At 37.5% G+C, this 27184-nt stretch overlaps 2 protein-coding genes across 4 annotated transcripts in view; one reads left to right on the top strand and one right to left on the bottom strand.

The window, feature by feature from the left end:
- Positions 1-27184, top strand: part of LOC123780432 (uncharacterized) — a 76968-nt gene that overhangs the window by 17375 nt on the left and 32409 nt on the right. The window lies entirely within an intron of this gene.
- On the bottom strand, positions 507-25904 carry FRG1 (FSHD region gene 1). Its single transcript, XM_045779368.2, has 9 exons — positions 25638-25904; positions 23521-23591; positions 15487-15612; positions 14459-14516; positions 12699-12813; positions 10291-10395; positions 8028-8119; positions 7392-7502; positions 507-616 (listed from the first exon to the last, which is right to left on the bottom strand). Exons 1-9 carry the CDS (start codon positions 25697-25699, stop codon positions 580-582), a joined length of 777 nt encoding a protein of 258 aa, XP_045635324.1. The 5' UTR covers positions 25700-25904; the 3' UTR covers positions 507-579.

Genomic DNA, 27184 nt, shown 5'->3' with positions numbered 1-27184 from the left:
AAGTAGGGAATTTTCCCAATTTTACTCTTATTCTCTGTTCTGAGCCTGCCTCCTCTTTTGTAATGTTTCCTGTTCCCATCCCACTGCCTAATACCTGATTTCTTTCTCTTTTCCCAGACACTTTGTCTGATATCTGGCTTGTGTGACTTGGGCAACATTTAGAAGGCAGAATCAAAGCCTTGTTGACTGGGTTGGGAGCTTCTAACTTCCTTTTAAAGGTCCCAATTAAGCATCAATGGCATAAAGTAATATAAAGTAAGACTGTAAAGCAATAAGAGATTCTGTAAGCTGCACAAGAAACACAAGGTTCACAAAGTAGCATCTCATGCTTTATGACAGAAAATCTAGAAAATTCTATGGCATATTCAGTGTGTACTCTGTTTCAATTCCATGTGAAACACTGCAGTTAACTAAAAAGTATACCCATGGGGAATCTCGATTATTCTTGATTAATCTTGTTTAAACTAGCTACTAGTTCAGCAATAATTCCATAACAGCTCAAGAGCTCTGTAAAAACACTTTAACTGATTATTTTATTCAGAAAAAAACAAATAGGAGAAGAAAGAAACACAGTTCTGGTCATTTGCAGTATCTATCAGCTTTCAATTTGGCTCTCCTGTTTAAACAAAGACAAATGATAAAGATTATGTAAAACATGCCATATTTAGTCAACCACTAAATATATACTCACACTCAGAAATTGTTCTCTCAATTTTGGTTATTATATTGCCATACCACTTACATTAAAATACTTTAATTAAAATTTAACTTTTTAATGTTGTTTCATACTAAATGCATTATTTTCTTTTTTTTAAATGTTTTTTTACTATATTATGTTAGTCACCATACAGTACATCCCTGGTTTCCAATGTACAGCTTGATGCTTCATTAGTTGCGTATAACACCCAGTGCACCATGCAATACGTGCCCTCCTTACTACCCATCACCAGTCTATCCCGTTCCCCCACCCCCCTCCCCTCTGAAGCCCTCAGTTTGTTTCTCAGAGTCCATAGTCTCTCATGCTTCATTCCCCCTTCTGATTACCCCCCCTTTCTTTATCCCTTTCTTCCCCTACCAATCTTCCTAGTTCTTATGTTCCATAGATGAGAGATATCATATGATAATTGTCTTTCTCTGCTTGACTTATTTCACTTAGCATTATCTCCTCCAGTGCCGTCCATGTTGCAGCAAATGTTGAGAACTCGTTCTTTCTGATAGCTGAGTAATATTCCATTGTATATATGCACCACATCTTCTTAATCCATTCATCTGTTGAAGGGCATCTCGGTTCTTTCCACGATTTGGCTATTGTGGACAATGCTGCTATGAACATTGGGGTGCATATGGCCCTTCTCTTCACTACATCTGTATCTTTGGGGTAAATACCCAGTAGTGCAATGGCTGGATCATAGGGTAGCTCAATTTTTAACTTTTTAAGGGACCTTCACACTGTTTTCCAGAGTGGCTGTACCAACTTGCATTCCCACCAACAATGTAGGAGGGATCCCCTTTCTCCACATCCTCTCCAGCAATTGTTGTTTATTGCCTTGTCAATTTTTGCCATTCTAACTAGCGTAAGGTGGTATCTTAGTGTGGTTTTGATTTGAATTTCCCTGATGGCTAATGATTTTGAACATTTTTTCATGTGTCTGTTAGCCATTTGTATGTCATCATTGGAAAAGTGTCCGTTCATATCTTCTGCCCATTTTATGATTTATGTTTCTCGCGTATTGAGTTTGAGAAGTTCTTTGTAGATCTTGGATACCAGTCTTTTATCTGTAGCATCATTTACAAATATATTCTCCCATTCCGTGGGCTGCCTCTTAGTTTTTTTTGACTGTTTCCTTGGCTGTGCAGAAGCTTTTTATCTTGATGAAGTCCCACAAGTTCATTTTATCTTTTGTTTCTCTTGCCTTTGGAGATGTGTCATGAAAAAGGTTGCTTTGGCCGATGTCGTAGAGGTTGCTGCCTATGTTCTCCTCTAGAATTTTGATGGATTCCCGTCTCACATCGAGGTCTTTCGTCCATTTGGAATTTATCTTTGTGTATGGTGTGAGAGAGTGGTCAAGTTTCATTCTTTTGCATGTAGCTGTCCAATTTTCCCAGCACCATTTATTGAAGAGACCGTCTTTTTTCCACCGGATATTTTTTCCTGCTTTATCAAAGATTAGTTGCCCAAAGAGCCGAGGGTCCATTTCTGGGTTCTCTATTCTGTTCCATTGGTCTATGTGTCTGTTTTTGTGCCAGTACCATGCTGTCTTTGTGATCACAGCTTTGTAGTACATCTTGAAATCCAGCATTGTGATGCCCCCAGCTTTGTTTTTCCTTTTCAACAGTTCTTTGGCAATTCGGGGCCTTTTCTGGTTCCATACAAATTTAAGGGCTATTTGTTCCAGTTCTTTGAAAAATGTCCTCGGTATTTTGATCGGGATAGCATTGAAAGTGTAGATGGCTCTGGGTAGCATGGACATTTTAACTACGTTAATTCTTCCGATCCATGAGCATGGAATATTTTTCCATCTTTTTGTGTCCTCCTCAATGTCTTTCAAGAGTGATTTATAGTTTCTAGAATATAGATCCTTTACGTCTCTGTTTAAGTTAATTCCAAGGTAACGTATGGTTTTTGGTGCTATTGTAAATGGGATGGATTCCAATTTCTCTTTCTTCAGTCTCATTATTCGTGTATAGAAATGCAACTGATGGGGCGCCAGGGTGGCAGAGTGGTTAGTCGTCTGCCTTCGGCTCAGGGTGTGATCCCAGCGTTATGGGATCGAGCCCCACATCAGGCTCCTCCGCTGGGAGCCTGCTTCTTCCTCTCCCACTCCCCCTGCCTGTGTTCCCTCTCTCGCTGGCTGTCTCTATCTCTGTCGAATAAATAAATAAAATCTTAAAAAAGAAAAAGAAATGCAACTGATTTCTGAGCATTGATTTTGTATCCCATCACATTACGGAATTGCTCTATAACTTCTAATAGTTGGGGAGTGGATTCTTTTGGGTTTTCCATATAGAGTATCATGTCATCTGCGAAGAGAGACAGTTTGACTTCTTCTTTGCTGATTTGGATACCTTTTATCCCTTTTTGTTGTCTGATTGCTGTTGCAAGGACTTCTAGTACTATGTTGAATAATAGTGGCGAGAGTGGGCATCCTTGTCGTGTTCCTGATCTTAAGGGAAAGGCTTCCAGCTTTTCCCCATTGAGAATAATATTTGCTGTAGGCTTTTCATAGATGGCTTTTATGAGATTGAGAAATGTACCCTCTATTCCTACACTCTGAAGGGTTTTAATCAGGAAAGGATGCTGTATTTTGTCAAATGCTTTTTCTGCATCAATTGAGAAGATCCTGTGGTTCCTGAGTCTTTTCTTGTTGATATGATGTATGACGCTGACCAATTTGCTAATGTTGAACCACGCTTGCATCCCAGGGATGAATCCCACTTGGTCATGATGGATAATCCTTTTAATGTACTGTTGGATTCTATTAGCCAGGATCTTGTTGAGGATTTTGGCATCATATTCATTAGGGAAATCGGTCTGTAATTCTCCTTTTTGATGGGGTCTTTGCCTGGTTTGGGGATCAAGGTAATATTGGCCTCACAGAATGAGTTTGGTAGCTTTCCTTCTGTTTCTATTTTTTGAAATAGCTTTAGGAGAATAGGTATTATTTCTTCTTTGAATGTTTGGTAGAATTCCCCAGGAAAACCGTCCAGGCCTGGAGTTTTGTTTTTGGAAGGTTATTTATCACTGAATCAATCTCTTCATAATTAATTGGCCTGTTTAAAAAATCAATTTCTTCCTGTTTCAGACTTGGTAGTTTATAGGTTTCCAGGAAGGCCTCCATCTCTTCCAGATTGCTTAATTTATTGGCATATAGCTGTTGATAAAAGTTTCTAATAATCCTTCCAATTTCATTGGTGTTGGTTGTGTCCTCTCCTTTTTCATTCATAATCTTATTAATTTGGGTCCTTTCTCTATTCTTTTGGATAAGTCTTGCCAGCGGTTTGTCAATTTTATTGATTCTCTCAAAGAACCAGCTTCTAGTTCTGTTGATCTGCTCTACTGTACTCCTGGTTTCTAATTCATTGATTTCTGCTCTAATCTTGGTCAACTGCTTCCTCGTGCGTGGATTAGGCCTGTCCCTCTGTTGCTGTTCCAGCTTCTTGAGGTGAGAATATAAAAACTGCATTTTAGATTTTTCTATTCTTTTGAGTGAGGCTTGGATGGCTATGTATTTCCCCCTTAGGACTGCCTTTGCAGTATCCCATGGGTTTTGGACCATTGTGTTTTTATTCTCGTTGGTCTCCATAAATTGTTTAAATTGATTTTTGATTTCCTGGTTTATCGAGTCATTCCTGAGCAGGATGGTTCTTAGTCTCCAAGTGTTTGAGTTTCTTCCAAATTTTTCCTTGTGGTTGAGTTGCAATTTCAGAGCGTTGTGGTCTGAGAATATGCAGGGAATAATTTCAGTCTTTTGGTATCGGTTGAGACCTGTTTTGTGACCCAGAACATGGTCTATTCTTGAGAATGTTCCATGGGCATTAGAATAGAATGAGTATTCTTTGGTTCTGGGGTGTAATGTTCGATATATATCTATGATATATAGACGACGAGGTCCAACTCGTCGAGTACGGCATTCAAAGCTCTTGTTTCTTTGCTGATTTCTTGCTTAGGTAATCTGTCTATTGCTAATAGTGGAGTGTTGAGGTCTCCTACTATTAGTGTATTTTTATCTATATGTCTCTTTATTGTGGTTAAGAGTTGGCTTGTCTATCTTGCTACTCCCCTGTTGGGGGCATATATATTTATAATTGTCATATCCACTTGTTGGATACATCCTTTAAGAATAATATAGTGCCCTTCTGTGTCTCTAATTATAGTCTTTAGTTTAAAATCCAATCTGTCTGATATGAGAACTGCTACCCCTGCTTTCTTTTGAAGTCCATTGGCATGAAAGATGGTATTCCATCCCTTTACTTTCAGTCTGAATGTATCTTTAGGTTCAAAATGAGTCTCTTGCAGACAGCAAATGGATGGGTCATGTCTCTTTATCCAATCTGCAACCCTGTGGTGTTTTATGGGAGCATTTAGGCCATTTACATTGAGACTGATTATTGAGAGATATGATTTTAATGATGCCATGTTGCCAGTAAAGTCTTTGTTTCTATAGATTGTGATTTTCTGTTCTGTATCACTCTTGGGGCCTTTTTACTTTTATAGAACCCCCCTTAATATCTCCTGTAGGGCTGGTTTCGTGGTTACGAAATTGGTCAATGACTGGCGATTCTGGAAGGTCTTTATTTCTCCATCAATTCTGAATGACAGCCTTGCTGGATAAAGGATCCTTGGCTGCATGTTTTTCTCTGAAAGAGCTTTAAAAATGCCCCTCCCAACTCTTTCTCTCATTCCAGGTCTGTGTAGACAAGTCTGACGTAATTCTGATACCTTTGCCTTGGTACACGAGAAATTTCTTTGCCCTGGCCGCTTTCAATACTGTATCCATGGATCTAATATTTGCGATTTGCACTATGTGACGTGGTGTAGGTTTGTCGTGGTTGAGCTTGGGAGGGGTCCTCTCTGCCTCTTGGACACGAATGTTTGTTTCCCTTAGATTAGGGAAGTTTTCAGCTACAATTTGGTCAAATATCTCTTCTATACCTCTGTTTTTCTCCACTCTCTTGGGGATGCCGATGATTCTGACATTGGAACGTTTCATTGAGTCAGTAATCTCCTGTAAGCTACATTCCTTAGCGTGGATTTTTTTGAGTCCAGATTCTATTTTAGCTTTTTCTTCTACTAACCCATCCTCCAATTCGCTGATACGTTCTTCTGCCTCATTCACCCTGGCCGTCAGAGCCTCTAGTTTTGACTGCATTTGGCTCATAGAATTTTTAATGTCTGCCAGATTTGCTCTCATTTCCGCCCTTAGAGATTCTATATTCTCATTAACATTTTCGTTAATACTTTTTTCGAGTCTACATATCATCTTGACCATTGTTACTCTGAATTCCATTTCTGATAATTTGGTTATATCCATATCCATTAGTTCTGTGGCAGAGGCCACAGACTTATTGTCTTTTCTTCGCTGGGGGGATTTCTCCTTCTCGTCATTCTGATGAGGAGAGGTTGCGGGGTTGTCCAGAGCCCAAATTATTGACCAGGACCCAGGCCGTGTGCCCTTGTTTTATAGGGATCTTAGGGATGTGGGCTTCTTGATTTTTCAGCCTGCCTTCTGGGGGAGGGGCCTGCCGCGCTGATACTCAGGCAACCCTGTTTGGGTAGAGTCTCTGTGTCCCCTGCGAGGGGGGATGGGGATGGGCACACTGTGAGCCGGTATTTCCAGGCTTTTGTTCTCTGGCGGCTTTCCCTGGCGGTGTGCTATGCCTCTTCTGAGAGTCAGAACAGCAGTGGCCGAATCTCAGCCTCTGTCTCAGAACAGAGGGATTACGGACCGTTCTCCACTGATGTTCTGGCCACTTTAACTCTGTTACTGTTGGTGCTGCTCAACCCTGCAGCGTCCCGGGATGTGCGGCCCACACCCGGCGTCCCAGCCCTCACTTCCAGGGCTGGCGCGTCTCTGTCCTTTGTGTTTCTAATACCGCCAGCCGCCCCCGTTCTCTCCGAAGCTCCGGCCCTCAGTCTGGTCGCACACGTTCCCCGGCTCACGGTCTCAGTCTGCTCTTTCGAGGGTGCCCGTCTGCGTGTCTACCCGCTCCCCCATGCAGGTGGCTACTGCTTCCCGGTGCCCGAACATGGTTGCTCCCTCCCCCTTCCGTTTATCTTCCGATATCTGTGCGCTGTTTCACGGCTCCCCGCTTCGTACCTCAATACTCAGTGCTGGAGATGTTCATTTGTAGAGATCCTGATGTATCTTCCTGCGTCTCAGGCTGATTCCGTGGATGTTCAGGATGGTCTGGTACCTATCCAGCTCGACTCAGGGGACCGGCTGAAAAAGGGGTCCCCTACTCCTCCGCCATCTTAACTCCAACCCCTATACTTAGAAATTTTTAAACTGATCGGTTTTTATCTCAGTTTTAGGAACCTGTACTGTTCTACTATAACCCACTAAATTTTGAAATTAAACTACTTCTTTCTAGCCCTGTTCTAATAATTATAGACAGATAACGTTAAATAAATTTATGAAGGAGTTTCAGTTAAACCTGAATGTCTTGTAACAAAATATGTAAGTTTTTGGAACCTGGCTATTTTTAGATATTGTTTCATGGGTGATCTTTTCCCAGACTTATGATGTCCTTTTTAGGTAACATTACTATGTTCACAAATTAGAAGACAAAAATTGCAGAACTGTAATAATTGAAAAAAAGAACATTGGTGTTATATATGCCATTTCTATTGGATAATGAAAATAGTTGGAAATAAGTAAAAATATGCCTACCTGTCCAGAAGTGTTTCATGCAAAAATCCATCTTTCCGGGCCTTTTTGAGAATTTTACTGTCTTCTTTACTTATTTTAAGTTTGTGGTCTTGGAAGCTCTGAAATTTCTTTCTGTTAAGAAAATGCCTTTCTTGAAAATCATCTCAAACTTTGATTATACATGTTTACTTATGAACTTACAAATATTTTTAGACTTTTTCATATATTTAAAAAAAACTAATTGTATTTCTTTAAAAACATACAGCTTTTCAACTGCAAAGATGACCTTAGCGCTCCTCTGTGAAGAGGGCAGTTATTTGGGCAGCACTACGAAGCCCCACTTCCACTAAGGCATGTTGGCTGGAGTCCCTGAATCCTGGCTATGGAACAGCATTTGGTTGGCATTATGTACAGATAACCTATAGTCATTCTGTTAATGAACAGAGAGAAAAGACTAATCCAAGTGACTTTAGCTTTGAAAGCCAGCCAGGGTAACTAGGAAAACTGAAGCTCTGAGAAAAGAAAAGTATTCAGCTTAGTTCTTTGTCCTAGAGTCTATTTTTTGCTGCCTCTTGTCCTTCCGGTATTTTATTTTATGTGTCTTGAAAAGTACTTCAATGCCAAATCTGTATGGTCTAAAAGGAAAAGAATACGTACACATAATTGATTTCACACTGTTTAACATTTCCTTTGTCTTCTTCTGGAATGTCATCTTTTTTCTTAGTTTCTCTTTCAGCACAGGATCTAATCTGGACATTGAGATGAGAACCTAACAGGTTATACATGTCTCTTCCCCTTCCCCACTTTACTTATTTTCTAAGAACCCTCCAGGTGATTTCTTATGCAAATAAAGAAAACAATCAACTTAGCAATCAGATTCTGAAAAAGACAGGTTCTAGATATGTTTTTATTTATATATGTATAATTTATATAAATAATCGCTATTATGTTTCTCTAGAGCCTTTGCATCAGACACAAAAGATAAAATTATTTGAAAGACATTTTATAGATCAGGTTCTGCTGAGCAATTAGGCAATAATTTGATTAATTTTGGCCTCAAAGTAAATATCCAAATTACCCCTATAGTGTTTATTTTATAACACTGAAAGTTTAAGATAGTAGCTATTTTAATTTGCATAGCTATTCCCAAATCCATTAAAACTTTTTAACATGACACAGCTCACTTTTACTTAACTGGAATCCACTCTTCCTTATATCCTTGTAAGTTGTGACAGATATTTACTATCACAATGCCATAAATTGATATAGCAATTAGGATCCACTGAGTGGGGCAAGAAGGGGACAGAATTCAGGCCCCAGGAACTGGCAATTTGCAACCCAAAGGACATAATTTTCATCTCCAAGGATCTTTGTGCTCTGAGTCCAATTCCAAGGCTGCTTAGAAGGTGGTGACCAATAAGGCAGTGCCAGTGCTACCTGTGTGACAGGTTTGGCTAGCAGGGTCTCAGCAGACCTGGGGACATTACTGGCCAGGGCCTGTGACAATACTACTACTTTCGGCAGGAGGGAATGTGTCCTGATAGGCTATAAGGTGGATGGCTGATAAGACTAGCAGAGCCTATGAAGTAAAATGCAAGGTGGACAGAGTTCTGGATTATCACTGCTCAGAGCTTCTAGGTACTTAATTAACCAAACAGACCCAGAGAAACTGTGACAGATACTTCATATAAAAACAGTTGTAATTAAATACAGCACAGTGTTTTGTTTTGTTTTTTCCCATAAAAGTGCAAAGTACTGTATTTTATTTGCATTGTCTTCAAAAATCATACTTCTGGTAAGTGAGAAATCCACCAGCATTTTTCTAATGACCTATTTCCTGAGAGGCAGTATGGTATGGAGTGTCAGAGTAGTTTCCAGTCAGTTGGACCTGGGTACACATCCTGTCTCTATCATAAGTACCTGTGTGAGTTTCATAACTGATTACAACAGGTGAGGATGTAAGGAGGCTCAAAGGCTCTCTCCTCATTGGTAAAGTTAAAATAGGTACCTCACAGGAACTTTATGAAGATTCAAGAAGACAGTGCATGTGTCACATTCAACAGAATACCTGCAGCTACTGGCTTCTGTTTTGATTTGTGGTTTTTGTTTTTTGCTTTTAATGTAATTGATAACTAACATTTTTCATACACCTTATAATTCTGCTTTTGGGAATTTATCTTCAGATATACCTGCACACGTACAGAATGATGCATAATCAAAGTTATGTGTTACAGCACTGTTTCTAAAAGACTGGAAGTAACCTAAATTTGCATTTATGAGGAACTGATTAAATAAATTATGGCATATCCCTATAATGGAATATTCTATAGCTGTCAAAAAAGAGAAAATTTTTCTACATAGTGGTAAGGGAAAATCTCCAAGATAAAAGTATTAAGGAAAAAATAATCAAGGTCTAAAGGAATATATGCAGGAACCTAACTTTATTGTAAAAAAGTAGGAAATTATCAACATATATTTTTATTTAAAAACTCTGATAGGCTATAGACAGATGCAAGTCATGTCTTTATATGCTTGTATTTTTAAAATTTTGAACCATGTGAACATACCTATTTAAAAAATTAAATTTTAAAATTCAAGCAAGAAAAAAAAAAGAAAATAGAGTCCTACAAAACATGTGAAACTACTCAGAAGAGGATACTAATACATGGAGGTAAGATATAATTATTTCTCTACCACATGGTACAAACAAGCCATCAGTTATAGGATTTATAATCAAGCTTTTTATAATAAAGCTTATTTGGAGCATAGTATAAAAAATATGCATTACTTCTTTAAAGTGAAAGTAAATGACTACTCAGCATTTTTAAGAGATACAGTCACATCACATATGTGACATGTATTAGTCTACAGAAAAATGAAAAAGAAAAAAATTTTAAAAGAAGAAAGATGTCATGATTACCTTTATCATTTCTTCTTCTCCTGCTGTTTTACTTTTTGCTTCTATATCACCTGCTTCATTGCATCTAATAAAGCAGCTATTTGAGGCCAATAAAGCCATTTTTCCCTGTATAAAACAAAATAATAACAAAAAAGTTACAAGACTACTGCAAAAGAATTCTTAGGTCTTGAGAATGAAATTAATTCCATCCCTTAGCCCCAAGTGTAAAAGTAATCAGTAAAAAGAATTTGGAGAAAACATAGAAAATAAAAAAAATACAGAAAAGAAAACCAAAATCACCTATAATCTTACTACTCAAAAATAACCCAATAAATATTTTTAGTATATTCTATGAGTAGGACTAAACTCTAACTAGATGAAATAGAATTGTTTCCTTAAGCCTTAAAGATCTATTAAGGATTTAACTGACTTCTTTTTTTTTTTTTAAAGATTTTATTTATTTATGTGACAGACAGACAGCCAGCGAGAGAGGGAACACAGCAGGGGAGAGGGAGAGGAAGAAGCAGGCTCCCAGCCCAGGAGCCCGATGTGGGACTTGATCCCGGAACGCCGGGATCACGCCCTGAGCCGAAGACAGACGCTTAACGACTGCGCTACCCAGGCGCCCCTAACTGACTTAGTTCTGTTTGAAAAATAATTTAGCTTTTAAGACAATAAAAAATTATATAATGCAAGTAATTTACTCAAATAATAGTGTTTTAAGTAAAATTTTCTTCATAATTAGAAAATATAAAAATATGTAAGAGCTAGCTTTTGGTGCTTTTGAGTTTACTACTCAGAACTTTAAGAATCAGGGGCACCTGGGTGGCTCAGTCGTTAAGCATCTGCCTTTGGCTCAGGGCGTGATCCCAGGGTCCTAGGATCGAGCCCCGCATCGGGCTCCCTGCTCCGCTGGGAGCCTGCTTCTTCCTCTTCCTCTCCCACTCCCCCTGCTTGTGTTCCCTCTCTTGCTGGCTGTCTCTCTTTCTGTCAAATAAGTAAATAAAATCTTAAAAAAAAAAAAAGAACTTTAAGAATCAATGTCAGAGGGGTGTTTTTATGTGGACAGAAATGATGGTGGGCAGAGGTACTACTGCTATTTTTGTTGAATGATTTCCTCCCCCAGTTTTACTGAGATATAACTGACATAATCACTGCGTAAGCTTAAGGTATACAGCACAATGGCTTGGCTTAACACTTACTGTGAAATGATTATCTTAATAAGTTTTAGCTAGCATCCATCATCTCATGCAGTTAACAGTAAGAAGAAAGCACAAAAACAGTTTTTTTTTCCTTGTGATGAGAACTCAGGATTTACTCTCTTATCAGCTTTCCTATATATCATACAGTAGCATTAGCTGTAGTAATCATGCTATACATTATATCCATGGCACTTATTTATCTTGTAATTGGAAGTTACCTTTTGATCACCTTCTTCCTCTAATTCCTAATCCCAACATCTACCACTCTGGTAACCAACCACAAGTCTGATGTCTTTTTCTGAGTTTTCGTTTGTTTTCATTTTTGAAGATTCCATATTAAGTGAGATCATACAGTTGTCCTTCTCTGACTTATTTCACTTAGCAAGGTCCATCCATGTTGCTGCAAATGGCAAGATTTACTCATCTTTTACGGCTGAATAATATTCCATTGCATGTGTATATACCACAACTTTAGCCATTTATCAATGGACATTTAGGTTGTTTCCATATTTTGGCTCTTGTAAGTAATACCACCAGGAACACAGTGGTGCAGATATTTTTTCAATTTAGTTTTTTGGTTTCCTTTGGATATATTCTCACAAGTGGGATTGCTGGATCTTAAAATAATTCTATTTTTTATTTTTTGAGGAACCTCCTTATTTTTTCCACAGTGGCTGCATCAGTTTGCATTCCCACCAGCAGTGCATGAGCCTTCCCTTTTCTCCCCATCCTTCAAGCATTTAGCTCCTCTTTTTAAAGACGGCCATTCTAACAGGCAGGGAGTGATACCTTATTGTGCTTTTGGTTTGGAATTCTCTAATGACTGGTGATATTGAGCAACTTTTCTTGTACCTGTTGACCTTTTGTATATCTTCTCTGGGAAAAAAAGTCTAGTCAGGTCTTTTGCCCATTTTTTAATTGGGTTATTTGTTTCTTTGCTACTGAATTGTATCAGCTCTTTATATATTTTGGATATTAACCCCTTATCAGAAATATGGTTTGCAAATATTTTTTCTCATCCTATTGGTTGTCTTTTCACTTTGTTATTTCTTTTGCTGTGTTGCACTGTTTTTCAAGACTTTTTTAAGGTTATGAGTTTGTATTGGTTTTCTTCAATTTAATTATTGCACTCTACCTTTTTGGGTTTTAGAATATATATTCTCATTGACTGTTAAGGACTGTATCTTACATTGACAAGCAGCTTTTATGAACAATAATAGCACTTACATCTTGAAAGACTGGTTCCCATTGTTCTCTTGGTCCAATTGCATCTGAACGCCCCACAACAAGTCCATCTGAATTAATACCAAGGTATTTTCCGTAGCCAGATTTCAGGGCAATTCTTTAGATTAACAAAAAGGAAATGTTAAAAACTGAGAGAAAGAAAATTAAATATGGATAATAAAAATAATGTGTGTGTGTATAAAAATCCAGGCTAGCCATACATAGTCCAAATTTTCAAAAGCCACATGTGGCTAGTAACTACTATATCGGACAGTGTAGGTCTATATATGTAATTTCATACTGTACTTATAAAGCTCCTATTACATGCTGTCAAATTGCTTTCCAGAAAAAATCTGAATCAATTTAACATTCTCACCTCAAATCAGAAGAGTATCATTTCACCATGGATCTATTAACATTATACCTTTTTTGTGAAAAAATTAGAATATCAGATACAGGAAAAATAGTATCCCACTTAATTTATATTTTAACCATTGTAAGTGACATTTGTACTTCCTTTCCTTTTTAGTTTTTAAGTTATCTTTTTGTCCATTTTTCTATTGGTATCTTACTGTTTTACTTAGTGTTATGAATCCCGTACATAAATATAAAGAATAAAAACTCATTGCCTGTTAACGTTGTTGCAAATATTTTCCTCATTTGCCTATTTAATTAAATATTTTTTGTTTTCAACTGTAAAGAAGTTTGCATTTATTGATTTTTCTTCTGCTGCTTTTATTCTTTAAAAGTCTCTCAGGGGTACCTGGGTGGCTCAGTCAGTTAAGTGTCTGACTTCAGCTCAAGTCATGATCCTGTGGTCCTGGGATGGAAGCCCCACAAGCCCCATAGTCAGGCTCTGTGCTCTGCGCTTAGCAGCGAGTCTGTTTCTCCCTCCCAACCCCTAGTGCTGGCTCGCTCTCTCCGAAGTAAATAAATAAAATCTTGAAAAAAAAAAAAGTCTTTCACTATACGTACGGCCAAAGTATAGGAATGATAATCTTAATGTGATTTTTTTAAAGAAAAAAATATGATTCCTAACTTTTAGCTTACCAACCCCTTGTGATGCCAAGGGACTGATTTTATATTCATTTACAGGTTAATGATAGTATAATACAAATCATTATCATGTTGATGCAATTCAGTTTTTGTATGCACTACCCAAAGTATCATTCTGTACTTTTGCACTGTGAGAATAAAAAAGGTCAGCTTACAAGATGATTGTAAAAATTAGGAAATAAAATATTCTTTTGGTCTTCATGACTATGTAACATTCTCTACTGATTTTAATAATTTTAATAACATTCCTTTCTTCTATCTTCTTGTTTATCTCTTGACTTCTGACAAGTGAGTTTACATATCACAGCAACATCAGACCAGGTTTTGTCTTATGTCTGTTTTCTTTACATGATCTTTCTAACTATATCTTATTTGGTCTGGGACATTATTAATACTCATTTTTTTCTTGCCTAGTATTATATATTGCAAGGAAACACAGTGTATGTTTTTATTTGGAGCTTTAATTCTCTTTCAAAGACATAGTTGCTGCAAATGAAATTTAATAATACCTAAATACAGCATATATAAATGTTATATTTTTTAAATGTCACAAAATATACTTTCAAAAAGATTGTTTTGCTTTTTACATCAAAATTGGTCTATGGAATTAAGTTAGCTTAATTAATAAGCTACATATAGAAAATTTTCAGTGAATAAAGTTAAATTAAAAAAATAAAAGGTGATTAATTACAGTTCAACTTACTTACCTGGAATCAGACAATTTGACAGCTGTAAACTGCTCTGGAGGACTAGGGCCCTCATCAACTATAGGAGAAAAAAACATTTTGAAATAAATTTGACATTTGTTACAAATATACACATAAAGATAGTCTTAAGCTTTTAGAAAGTTTTCTTTTAAAATTAAATGTAAGAATATTATAATATTTTGATATAATCATAATACACTATTCAGATTAGAGTATCAAGATCTACTTTATCTTCTTATAACTACAGTGTTAGTTTTACATACTTAATAGGTAAGTCAGCATGATATTTATTTTTTCTTTTTATGTTTTAAAATGCACTCAGTACATAGACAAATAATCATTTAATATTTTAAAAACTAAATGCTTTAACTTATTCAAGGGATGGACAATCATACTAAAAGATACTGTTTTTTATCTTCTGATTATTTCATGTCTCACTAGTGCTTATTCTGATGGGCTAGAAGGAATAACAAAACTTCAAATTGTTAAAAATGCTCCAGATTAGTTTTGGCAAAAGATCTAAAGAATAAAGGAATCAAATCTTTGACTCAACTAGGTTTCCCTTTCAATTTCAATTATTCATGTTGCTTTTGATTTCAACTGATACTCTTGAACCATAAAGAATGTTTTCACATGCTTACACTGGAGAGAGGGATTTGCCAATAATTGGTAAATATTAAGGAAGGAAAAAAGGGGAAGAGTCAAATGCAATAGATTTATTCCTTTGGAATATACTTGAGATTAGTTAGAATTTGGCCTAAGTGAATGAATGTCATAAAATACATACTTTTTTTTTTAAACGATTTTATTTATTTGAGAGAGACAGACAGACAGACCACAAGCAGAGGGAGCAGCAGGCAGGGGAGAAGCAGGCTCCCTGCTGAGCAAGGAGCCCAATGAGGGACTCAATCCCTGGGATCATGACCTGAGCCAAAGGCAGACACTTAACCAACTCAGCCACCCAGACTTCCCTAAAATATATACTTTAAATGGTCTTTTCCCTTCCATTGCTTCTACTAGACACAAACCTTCTTTATGTGGAGCTCCCAGTGTAAAAAGTCCGTTGTCAAGGGCATGTATGTAGGTTCCTTTATCCATTTCAATTGCTATGGTTCCTGATATTTCACCAAAGTTTGTTACTGTCCACCAGATTCCTAAAAAATAAAACCAATATTTAAATTTGTATTTTAGATTTGACACAAGGTTCTTACTTGTTGTTGTTATAACTTGTTTTTTAAAACTTTTTATTTTGCAGTTGTAAGAAGTAATACAGAGAGATCTCATATATCATTTACTCACTTCTCCCAGTGGCAACATCTTACATAATTAAAGTACAATGTCAAAACCAGGAAACTACCCTTTATACAAACTGTGAACCTTACTCAAATTTCATCAGTTTTACATATAATCATTTGTATGTTTGTATGTATGTGTATAGATATAGGGGACCACCACCCACAATCAAGATTACATTCTTTTCAAAATATAATACAGCAGTGCATGTGAAGGCACAAAATGATGGAGAACAGTATCTTCCATTCCCTCCCCAGCCATCCATGACTGCCCTCCAGAGGCAATGACTATTATAATCTGTTTCTTACGTATCCTCCAGAAAGACTACTTTGTAGCACAGTATTTTTATTTTTTCAAGTTTTTATTTAAATTCCAGTTCGTTAACATAATAGTAATATTAGTTTCAGGTATAGAATGTAGTGATTCATCACTTACAACACTCTGCTCATCACAAGTGCCATCCTCAATACCCTTCACCCGTTTAACCCATCTCCCGCTCATGTCCCCTCCAGCAACCTTCAGTTTGTTATAGTTAAGAGTCTGTTTTCTGGTTTCTCTCTCTCTCTCTGTCTTCTTCCCTATATTCATCTGTTTTGTTTCCTGAACTCCACATATAAATGAAATCATATGGTATTTGTTTTTCTCTAATGTATTTCATTTAGCATAATTCTCTCTAGCTCCATTACAATGCAAATGGCAAGATTTCATTCTTTTTTATGATCTAGCATAGCATTCTTAACCATGATTTTAGATTAGAAACAAAATGAGCAGAAACTATGTACTCTATGTACATGAACAGAAATGGGTTCCTTTTTTTATTCATTTTTTAATTCAAATATAATTAACATAGTGTTAACATTAGTTCCATATGTACAATATAATGACTCAGCAATTCTATACATTTCTCAGTGCTCATCAAGACAAGTTTACTCTTAATTCCTCTTCACCTATTTCAGGCATCTGCCTACTCATGCTGCAGTTTCAATACAATCTCTATTAAAATACCAATAAAACTTTCACAGAGCTAGAATAATCCTAAAACTTGTATGGAACCACAAAAGATCCCAAATAGCCAAAGCGATCTTGAAAAAGAATAATGCTGGAGGTATCACAATCCCAGATTTCAAGATATACTACAAAGCTATAGTACTAAAAACATTATGGTACTGGCATAAATACAGATATACAAATCTATGGAACAGAACAGAATGTCTAGAAATAAACCCACCCTTTTATGGTAAGTTAATCTATGACAAAGAAGCAAGAATTTAAAATGGGGAAAAGACGATCTTCAACAAATGGTGCTGGGAAAACTGCACCACTTTCTTATACCATACACAAAAATAAATTCAAAATAGATTAAAAACCTAAATGTGAGACCTGAACCCATAAAATTTCTACAAGAAAACACAGGCAGTATCCCTCCTGATTCTTTGACTTCGGCCGTAGAAACATTTTTCTTAGATATGTCTCCTCTGGCAAAGGAAACAAAAGCAAAATTATATTAAGACTACACCAAAATAAAAAGCATTTGTGCAGTGAAGGAAATCATCAACAAAACAAAAAGACAACCTACTGAGTAGAAGAAGCTAGTTGCAAATGATATATCCAATAAGGGGTTAATATCCAAACTTTATAAAGAACTTATACAACTCAACACCAAAAACACCATATAATCCAATGAAAAAATGGGTCGAGGACCTGAACAGAAATTTTTCCAGATAAGACACAGAGATGGCCAACATACACATAGAAAATGTTTAACATTACTAGTCATCAGGGAAATGCAAATTAAAACCACAATGAGATATTACTTTACACCTGTAAGAATGGCTAAAATTAAAAAAAGACAAATAACAAGTGTTGGAGAAGCTGTGGAGAAAAAGGAATCCTTGTGCACTGTTGGTGGGAATGCAAACTGGTGCAGCTACTGTGTAAAATAGTATGGAGGTTCCTCACAAAATTAAAAATAGAATTACCACATGATCCAGTAATTCCACTACTGGGTATTTGCCCAAAGAAAATGAAAACACTAATTTGAAAAGACAGATGCACTCCTGTGTTTATTGCATCAGTTTGTTGCTGGGCTTTTTGTTCTGTTCTATTGATGTATTGTTTTTATGCTAATATCAAACGTTCTGATTAGTATATCTTTGTAATATTGTTTGAAATCAGGAAAGTGTGGTACCTCCAGCCTAGTTCTTCTTTCTGAAGACTGCTAGCTATCTGGAGTCTTTTGTGGTTCCTTACAAATTTTAGGATTGTTTATTATTCGTGAAAAACGCCACTGGAATTTTGATAGAGACTGCACTGAATCTGTAAATTGCTTTGACGTAGTATGAGTATTTTAACAATTTAATTCTTCTGATCTATGAACATGGAATATCTTTCCATTTATATGTGTCTTCTTCAAATTCTTTTATCAATGTCATACTTTTCAATGTACAAGTCTTTCACATCCTTGGTTAAATTTATTCCTAGGCATTTTATTCTCTTTGGTACAATTGTAAATGGGATTATTTTTCTTAATTTCTCTTTCTGATAATTCAATATTAATGTATAGAAATACAACAAGTTTCTGTATGTTGATTTTATATCCTGCAACTTTACTGAATTCATTTATTAGTTCTAACAGTTTTTTGGTGGAGTCTTTAGGGTTTCAGTACATAAGATCATGTCATCTGCCCATAGTGACAGTTTTATTTCTTCCTCTCTGATTTGGATGCCTTTTCTTTCTTTCTTTTTTGCCTAATTGCTTTGGCTAGGGCTGCCAATACTATGTCAAATAAAAGTGGCAAGAGTAGGTATCCTTGTCTTATTCTTGATCTTAGAGGAAAAGCTTTCAGATTTTCACTGTTGATTATGAAGCTAAATTGTATGTTAGCTAAAGGAGAAATGTGTCAGTCATTGATAAGATATTAGATGATATTAAGGAACTGTTAGGTCTGATAATGATATACTCTTACGTATTAAAACAGAGAGCAGAGTGCCTGGGTGGCTCAGTCAGTTAAGCGTCTGCCTTCAGCTCAGATCATGATCCCAGGGTCCTGGGATCGAAGCCCACATCAGGGCTCCCCACTCAGCGGGGAGCCTGCTTCTCCCTCTCCCTCTGCCTGCTTGTGCTCCCAATCTCTCTCTCTCTCTCTCTGTCAAATAAATAAATAAAATCTTTTTAAAAAAAATAAAAGAGTGAAACAGAAGGAAAGAGAGTGAGACTGCTTTATCGGCTTTGTACATTTATGTATAAATGGGTAGAATGACAGAATATTCTGTGTTTTACTTTAAAATTCTTCAGAAAAAAATAGGGCGCCTGGGTAGCTCAGCTGGTTGAGTGACCAGCTCTTGATTTCAGCTCAGGTTATGATCTCAAGGTCGTGGGACTGAGCTCTGCAGCAGGCTCCACACTCAGCCGGGAGTCTGCTTGAGATTTTCTCCCTCTCCCTCTGCCCCTCCTCCCATACACACACTCTCTCTAAAACAAAATAAATAAATCCTAAAATTCTCCAGAAAAAATTGTGCATAGGATATTATCTCAGAGTAGGCAAGTATGTAAGTGAAACAAGATTGTCAAAATAATGATCATTAAAAATGCTGGGGGTATGGACACATGGGAAATTCCTTATATTCTCCTCTTCACTTATGTATTAGTTTGAAAATTTCCATAATACAAAGTTTTTAAAAATTCAGTTTATCACATCACACAAGATTTCCTATTCATCTAAACAAGAAAGGCTTTTTATACCCGATTAAAAATTAGTAAAATTTTCACTTACATCAAGTTGGACTTCTACCTAATTTCATATATACAAATGAACTCAAGATGGATCAAAGACCTAAATTTAAGAGCTAAAACTATAAAACTCTTAGAAGAAAACATATGATAGAAGCCTCACAATATTGGATTTGGCGATCATTTCTTGGATATGACACCAAAGGCACAAACAACAAAAGAAAAATTGGACAAATTGGACTCATCAAAATGAAATCTTTTGGGGCACCTGAGTTGCTCAGTCAGTTATGCATACGACTTTTGATTTCAGCTCAGGTAGTGATCTCAGGGTTGTAAGATTGAGCCCTGAGTCAGGCTCCGTACTAGGCATGGAGCCTGCTGAAGATACATTAATGGCCAATGAGCACATGAAAATCGCTCAATATTGCAATTCACTGAGGAAATGCAAACTGAAACCATAATGAGATACTATTTCATACCCATTAGGATGGCTGCTATCACAGAACCAGAAATAACAAATGTTGGTGAGGATACGGAGAAATTGAAACCCTTGTGCACTGCTGGTGGGAATGTAAAATGGTACAGCGACTATGCAAAACAATTCTCACCAAATTAAAAACACAATTACCATATGATCCAGCAATTCCACTTCCAGGTATATGCCCAAAAGAACTGAAAGCAAAGTCTTGAAGAGATATCTGTACACCCATATTCCTAGCAGAATTATTCACAATAGGCAAAAAGTGGAAGTAACCCATGTGTTCACTGAAAGATGAATGGAAAAACGAAATGCTGTATATACACACAATGGAGTATTATTCAGTCTTAAAAGGAAGGAAATTCTGACACATGCTACAACATGGATGAACCCTGAAGACCTCACCTGATTTCAAAACATTATGAAGTGACAGTAATCAAAACAAATATATCAGCAGAACAACAGACAAATAAATGAACAGAGTCCAAAATTATACTAACCCATATAAAGACAATTGATTTTTGACAGAGATATCAAGGCAGTTCAATGGAGAAAGGAAAGTCTATTCAACAGTGGTGCTGGAAAACTGTGTATCAATATGAAAAAATGAAAAAAGAACACTGACCCCTAATTCACCCCAGACCAAACATCAATTTCAGACAGATCGTAGATCTAATATAAAAACTAAAACTGAGGCCTCTTAAAGAAAATGTGGAAGAATATCTTCATGACCTTGGGATTAAGCAACAATTTCTTAGATTGAAGATATAAGGTGGTAGCCGTAACAGAAAAAAAGTAATAGATAGGGTTTTATAAAAACTAAAAACTTCTATATACATGTATCAAACCATTATGTTGTACAACACCTAAAACTAATACTATGTTGTATGTGAATTTTATTATAATTGAAAAAAGAATTCTAACTTTTGCTTTCAGAAAAATACCATTTAAGCAAATTAAAAGTAAAACCACAGACTGGGAGGGAAGACTGAAAACAGAACTGTATTACTTCTTGGTGGCAGTATAAAATGGTGCAACCACCTTAGAAAATGCTTGGTGGTTACTTATATAGTTAAATATCCACCTATTCTTTGACACAGCAATTCCATCTCTAGAGATCTATCCAAGATATTTACACTAACTTTAGAATTGATTTGCTATTTCAAAAAAAAGTGAAATTTTCTAGAATATTATCTTTTAAATTTTTTTTTGAAGATTTTATTTATTTATTTGACAGAGAGAGAGAGACAGCGAGAGGAACACAAGCAGGGGGAGTGGGAGAGGGAGAAGCAGGCTTCCCACTGAGCAGGGAGCCCGATGCAGGGCTCGATCCCAAGACCCTGGGACACGACCTGAGCCGAAGGCAGACACTTAACGACTGAGCCACCCAGGCGCCCCTAGAATATTATCTTTATACCATTTCATATAAAATGTAAAGGAACCAAAATTTATGAAATTTCAAAATGTGACTGGCCAAGGTTTTTTTTTTTTTCAGTTTACATATTAGAAAGATTTATTCATGTGTAAAACATTCACTGGGCATTTACCACTGCTTAGGATTGAGGGAAGCACTGGGAATATATTAGTAGTAATATTAGAACTGGTACATACTTTTACTGCTATGATTGTTTGAAAGGAGAAAAAAAAAATCTCAGCAGCTCCTGTCCTATAGTCCCCTTAATGATTTGCTTACAGATTTACCTGCAATAGCACTCACCCCTTCTTCTTTACCTCTGGTTTCAGAAATGTCTTGTTCAAGGCAAATCCCTCCTATCTGAGCAGTAGATGATTTGTTCTGTGACATTCAAGGTGAGGATACCTCCTTGCCAAAGTAATGGTCTTAACCCATTACTAGTTGAAAGCTTTGCTACTCTTACCCTAGCAAATCACCATAAAAAAAGAAAATGCTTAATAAGGGGGTGTCTGGGTGGCTCCATCTGTTAAGCATCCAACTCTTGATCTCAGCTCAGGTCTCAATCTCAGGGTCTTGAGTTCAAGCCCTGTGTTGAACTCAGTGCTGGGTATGGAACCTACTTTATTTTTTTTTTTTTAATGTTTTTTTACTATGTTAGTCACCATACAGTACATCCCTGGTTTTTGATGTAAAGTTCGATGATTCATTAGTTGCGTGTAACACCCAGTGCACCATGCAATACGTGCCCTCCCCACCACCCATCACCAGCCTATCCCATTCCCCCACCCCCCCCCTGAAGCCCTAAGTTTGTTTCTCAGAGTCCATAGTCTCTCGTGCTTCATTCCCCCTTCTGATTACCTCCCCCTTTCTTTATCCCTTTCTTCTTCTACTGATCTTCCTAGTTCTTATGTTCCATAGATGAGAGAAACCATATAATAATTGTCTTTCTCTGCTTGACTTGTTTCACTTAGCATTATCTCCTCCAGTGCCGTCCATGTTGCAGCAAATGTTGAGAAATTGTTCTTTTTGATAGCTGAGTAATATTCCATTGTATATATGGACCACAACTTCTTAATCCAGTCATCTGTTGAAGGGCATCTCGGCTCCTTCCACGATTTAGCTACTGTGGACAAAGCTGCTATGAACATTGGGGTGCATATGGCCCTTCTCTTCACTACGTCTGTATCTTTGGGGTAAATACCCAGTAGTGCAATGGCTGGGTCATAGGGTAGCTCAATTTTTAACTTTTTAAGGGACCTCCACACTGTTTTCCAGAGTGGTTGTACCAACTTGCATTGCCACCAACAATGTAGGAGGGATCCCCTTTCTCCACATCCTCTCCAACAATTGTTCAAGTGGCCAAGTTTTAAAAGACAAAAAAAAACTGCTTTAAAGTACAGATGTGGAAAGGGTCAGAAAGCAGGCTGGTTAAATGTGTTTGGGTCAGTTTATCTCTGGTACCATTTACAGGCTATCTTGATGCTCTCTGTTCTGTTTAATTAAGATTTTCATTCATTTCACAGGATACAAAATAATCATTTTTACTGTGAATTATTTTTACTGTTCCTTTAGGGACATACATATCACTGGCTTCTACAATTAAAATGCATACATGTTCAGGGGTTCTTGGGTGGCTTGGTCTGCCTTCAGCTCAGGTCATGATCCCGGGATTCTGGGATCGAGCCCTGTGTAAGTCTGCTTCTCCCTCTCCCCTTTCCTGTCCTCATGCTCTCTCTCTCTCTCAAATAAATAAATAAAATCTTTTAAAAAATGCATACATGTTCAAAGAAAATAATTTGTGAAATATATTTAATTAAATAATATTTATCTATATCAGGCCTTTAAAATTATGTTCAGAATCTCTGGCCTATTAAGTAGTCTAATGATGGTATCTATTAAATCAGAGAGCTATATTTCTTCTCTCCATGCCTAGTCCTGATGATGAAAAAAGGCATCAGTCACATCTACTGTGCAGACAATAAAAGGAATCTATAACTTTAAATAATATTGAACACTTTAAGAAAACTATGTATAGGCCACAAGTTCTCTTGACTTTCTTTGAACTACCTATCCCTAACTAGGAAAATACTTTTAAAGGCATCTCAACCAATGTTAACTTTTCTCAGAATAAAGTACAGAAAACTTACCAACAATATCAAGTTGAGTTTCTTCATCTTCTTCTCTTTTTCTCTTCTTCTCTTTGCTCTTTTTCTTTTTACTGCAGGAGGTAATTTATATAGATGAGTTTAGAAATACTGATTTGATGTTAAGTATCACAAGATGCAAACTTAGAAGAATCTTTTAAGCTGTACACAGATTTATGAATTATTGATTTACAGTTATCTACGTGATATACTCTCTTCTAATATTGAGAAATCACTTCTGATCCTTATGTATTGTGTTATAGTTAAGAGAACAGGTTCCGGAGCCAGACTGCCTTTTTAATCTTGATATTGTCATTTCTTAGCTCTGTGACTTTTGGAAAATTTACTTTATCTCTGTCAGTTTCTCACCTGTAAAATGAGGATAATAATTTAGCTACGCTCTTAAGGTTACTGTGAGGATTAAGAGATGATGTACCTTCATATGTTGCTGGTGAAAATGTAAAACGGTATAACCACTTTAGAAAATAGTTTGGGGTTCTTCAAAAAGTTAAACACAGAGTTACCATACGACCTAACAATTTACTCCTGGTATATATCCAAGAGAAATGAAAACACATATTCACACAAAAATTTTATTAGGATAGTCAAAACAGCATTATTCATAAGAACCAAAAAGTGGAAACAACCCAAATGTCCATCAGCTAATGAATGGAAAAACAAAATGTGTTATATCTATACAATGGAATATTATTCAGCCATAAAAATAAGAGTACTGATACATGCTACAACATAGATGAAACCAGATACAAAAGACCACATACTGTATGATTCCATTTATATGAAATACTCAGAAGAGGCAAACTGCTATAGGCAGAAAGCAGACTAGTGGTTGCCAGGGACTAGGGGAAGAGTGGACGCTAATCATTATGGGGTTTCCTTCTGAGATGATAAAAATGTTTGTTGGCAACTTGATAGTGGTGAACTTTGTGAGCACACTAAAACCCACAAAATTGTACTTTATAGGGTGAATTTTATGATACATGTATTATATATCAGTAATTTAAAAAAACAGGGTGGTTTAAAAAAGTTATACTGAAAATGCTTGGAATAGTTCTTGGCACACAGAAACTGCTCTATGTGTGTTAATAATGATTTATGGTTGTGATAATTTAAAGACATTTGTTTGTATTTTCATCAAAACGTAAGCTTTCAGAAGCTAACTCGCCCCCTCTCCTATAAATTCAGACAGTACAAGTTTCAGATTTATTCAGGATAAATTGTGTGATTCCAGACCCGTAGGCAGAGTTCTCAAGGGCAGTGGCTTCAGTTTGCTCCTTAACGCTTTCTTTCATCTTACCTAAAAGTACCAAAAACTATCACTGAGACACGCTGAAATGGTTAACATTTGTATGAATAATCAACTCTGAGCAAATCTATCAGTAAAAAGAGAGGTGGGGATATGAGTGGGCCGATACCTTTTCCTAAAAACCCAATAATCGTAAATCACCACTACGACCTTCTCCTTGCCTCTGGCTCTACTTACTGTACATATTATCTCATTTAACCCTCATAATAATTCTTTTATAGTAACATTAATCTTTCCTAATAAATGAGTAAGTGGAAGCTCAAGAATATTACCGAACTTGCCACAAACTACAAAACTAGTAACTGGTGGTAATCCAGATTTGAGCCGTTACCGCTATCAAAACCCACACCTGCATATTGTATTTAAAACTTAAGGATTTTTTTTTTAGGGGGGAGGGAAACAATGGTGAAATTATCCCTAATAAAGGAAGTTATTGTTATGACCTACGTCATCAGACTAAGGCGGACGCATCATGCGGAGGTCTGGAGGGGGGCCTTATTAAGGGACCCAAACTTGTGGCTCCTGGGCTAGTGGTGTCGCTCTCCTGTCTCCTGCCTTTTGAAGGCGCGACAGTCAGGGCGCGTCTCGGGCGGCTTGTCTCTCCAGCTCCTTACAGGCGCCCGGAACTGAGTCACAGCATCAGTCCAGCCGGGACCAGAGGCCAGGCCCAAGGGCTGGGAGCCTGAACAACAGCCCTCTAAGGCTTCCGTGAGACTATCTACGGGGGAGGGGAGGCGAGAGCGGAGTGCTGTCAGAAAAGAGCCAGAGTCTCCCGCACAAACTTTGGCCTTACCTCTTAGCCTTGGTTCCCTTGAGCACGAGTTTGGTAGACTTCACATACGAGTATTCGGCCATAGTTCTGGGGACACCATATAAGGAGGCGAGAGCTGGCTAAGAAGAAGACACCTCCACTGGAGTAGGAACTGGCGAGGGAGGCCCCCAAATAGAAACACTGCAGACTCCCTGAAAGCGTACGTAACCGCGGAACTGGACTTGCCCCTTCTGAGTCCCTAGTGTTTTTTCACCCGACTCTTGAATTCTACTTCCTGTGTGCTGTCTGGGGCTACGGCAACGGCAGAGGGCCGTAATACAGCAGGGCTCATTTGCTTTTGAGAACTGAATGCTCGGGTTTCCCTAAATGAGGAAACCTGGGAAGACGCGCCCTCTGGTGGACGCAGAGGGCCTAATACCTGTGGAGTCATTCTTGAGGTATCCTCCTGATAGGTCTCAGGAGAAGGGCGACAATTTGATCAGCAAGAAGGTGATACGACTCAATCAGCCCTCCCCGTTATACTAGCTGTGAGCTGGGCCTGACTACCCCTCGCGACCGAGTGTATTATGGGGCCTCGGACGACTTACAAGCTCTTCCAATTCCATAAACGCTTATTGTATTAACTAGAGGGACTTGAGTAATGTACAGGAGACAACTAGGGAGTAAAAGAAAATATAATTAAGTGCATAAATTTGGGCCACGGATTTCACAAGCGCTGTAGGAATTTGGGTGGAGGTGGGGTGGGAGGTTGACGTTGAAAACTAATGTAATCAGAGAAGTCTGTCTGTGTAGGATGGGTCTTTACCGAGGTTTCAGTCTCAGCCACTATTTCTCCTGCCTGCTCCAATCTCTTCAACAGTTGCATAGTTCACTTCCCTGATTCCATTTTCTCCCGCTTCCAAACCATCTCTGATCATGCTATCCCCAATGATGTTTCTAGAGAAATAGCCGGTTATTCCTCTACCTAAACTCTATTAAAGGCAGCCTATAACTTTCAAGAGGGAAAATCCTGGCATCAGCCTCTTTTCCCACCACTTAACCCCTGCCACCCTACTTCCCATCACACTAAGCGGTTGGAAATGTTTGTATGTTCTCTGTTTGCTTCTGCTGCCTGGAATGCTGCCCTTTCCTCTTTCCCACGCTCTTCACTTGGCACAGTTTTTCAACCTTTAAGACAAGCTGGGGCATCGTTTGCTTCTGTGAATATTAATAAAGGGAAACCTCACTAAAATCGAGAAAGGAGGAGAGAAGAGGAAGTTAGGAGGCAAAGCCTTACCACTCAACTTCAATTACAGGAAGGATTGTCAATTACAGACCCCAAGAGAAGAATCAGCAGCAGGAAAGAATCATCAATTACCCGCCCCTGCAAGGGAAAGACCTATATTGTATCTCCTCAAGATCTCCTACCCCTGCAGCTCAGCCCATTAGAAACCATCATCACCTGGACTTTTTTTTTTCCATTGGACTTTTGCTCAGAATAATCCCTCCCAGCTTCCTCCTTCTTCTATGCAAAATTGTGTTCCTCTTCTTTGTTTGTTGGACTTCCCCATGGTTTTGCCATAGCTTGC

Source organism: Ursus americanus, chromosome 27 (assembly GCF_024610735.1).
Source record: "Ursus americanus isolate L20-20 chromosome 27, mUrsAme1.1.p, whole genome shotgun sequence".
In the NCBI taxonomy this organism is placed as follows: Eukaryota; Metazoa; Chordata; class Mammalia; order Carnivora; family Ursidae; genus Ursus; species Ursus americanus.
Note: the sequence above shows the minus strand (reverse complement) of the source record. Positions and strands in the feature narration are given on the sequence as shown.

What these genes read in the sequence shown, in the direction of transcription:
- FRG1 (XM_045779368.2), bottom strand. Translation starts at nt 25,699, where the DNA reads ATGGCCGAATACTCGTATGTGAAGTCTACCAAACTCGTGCTCAAGGGA. An exon ending in GGGAGCTCCACATAAAGAAG is followed by an intron (nt 14,517 to 15,486) that starts GTTTGTGTCTAG and finishes TTTCTCCTATAG; the next exon opens with TTGATGAGGGCCCTAGTCCT. An exon ending in CATGAAACACTTCTGGACAG is followed by an intron (nt 617 to 7,391) that starts GTAGGCATATTT and finishes TTGTTTAAACAG; the next exon opens with GAGAGCCAAATTGAAAGCTG.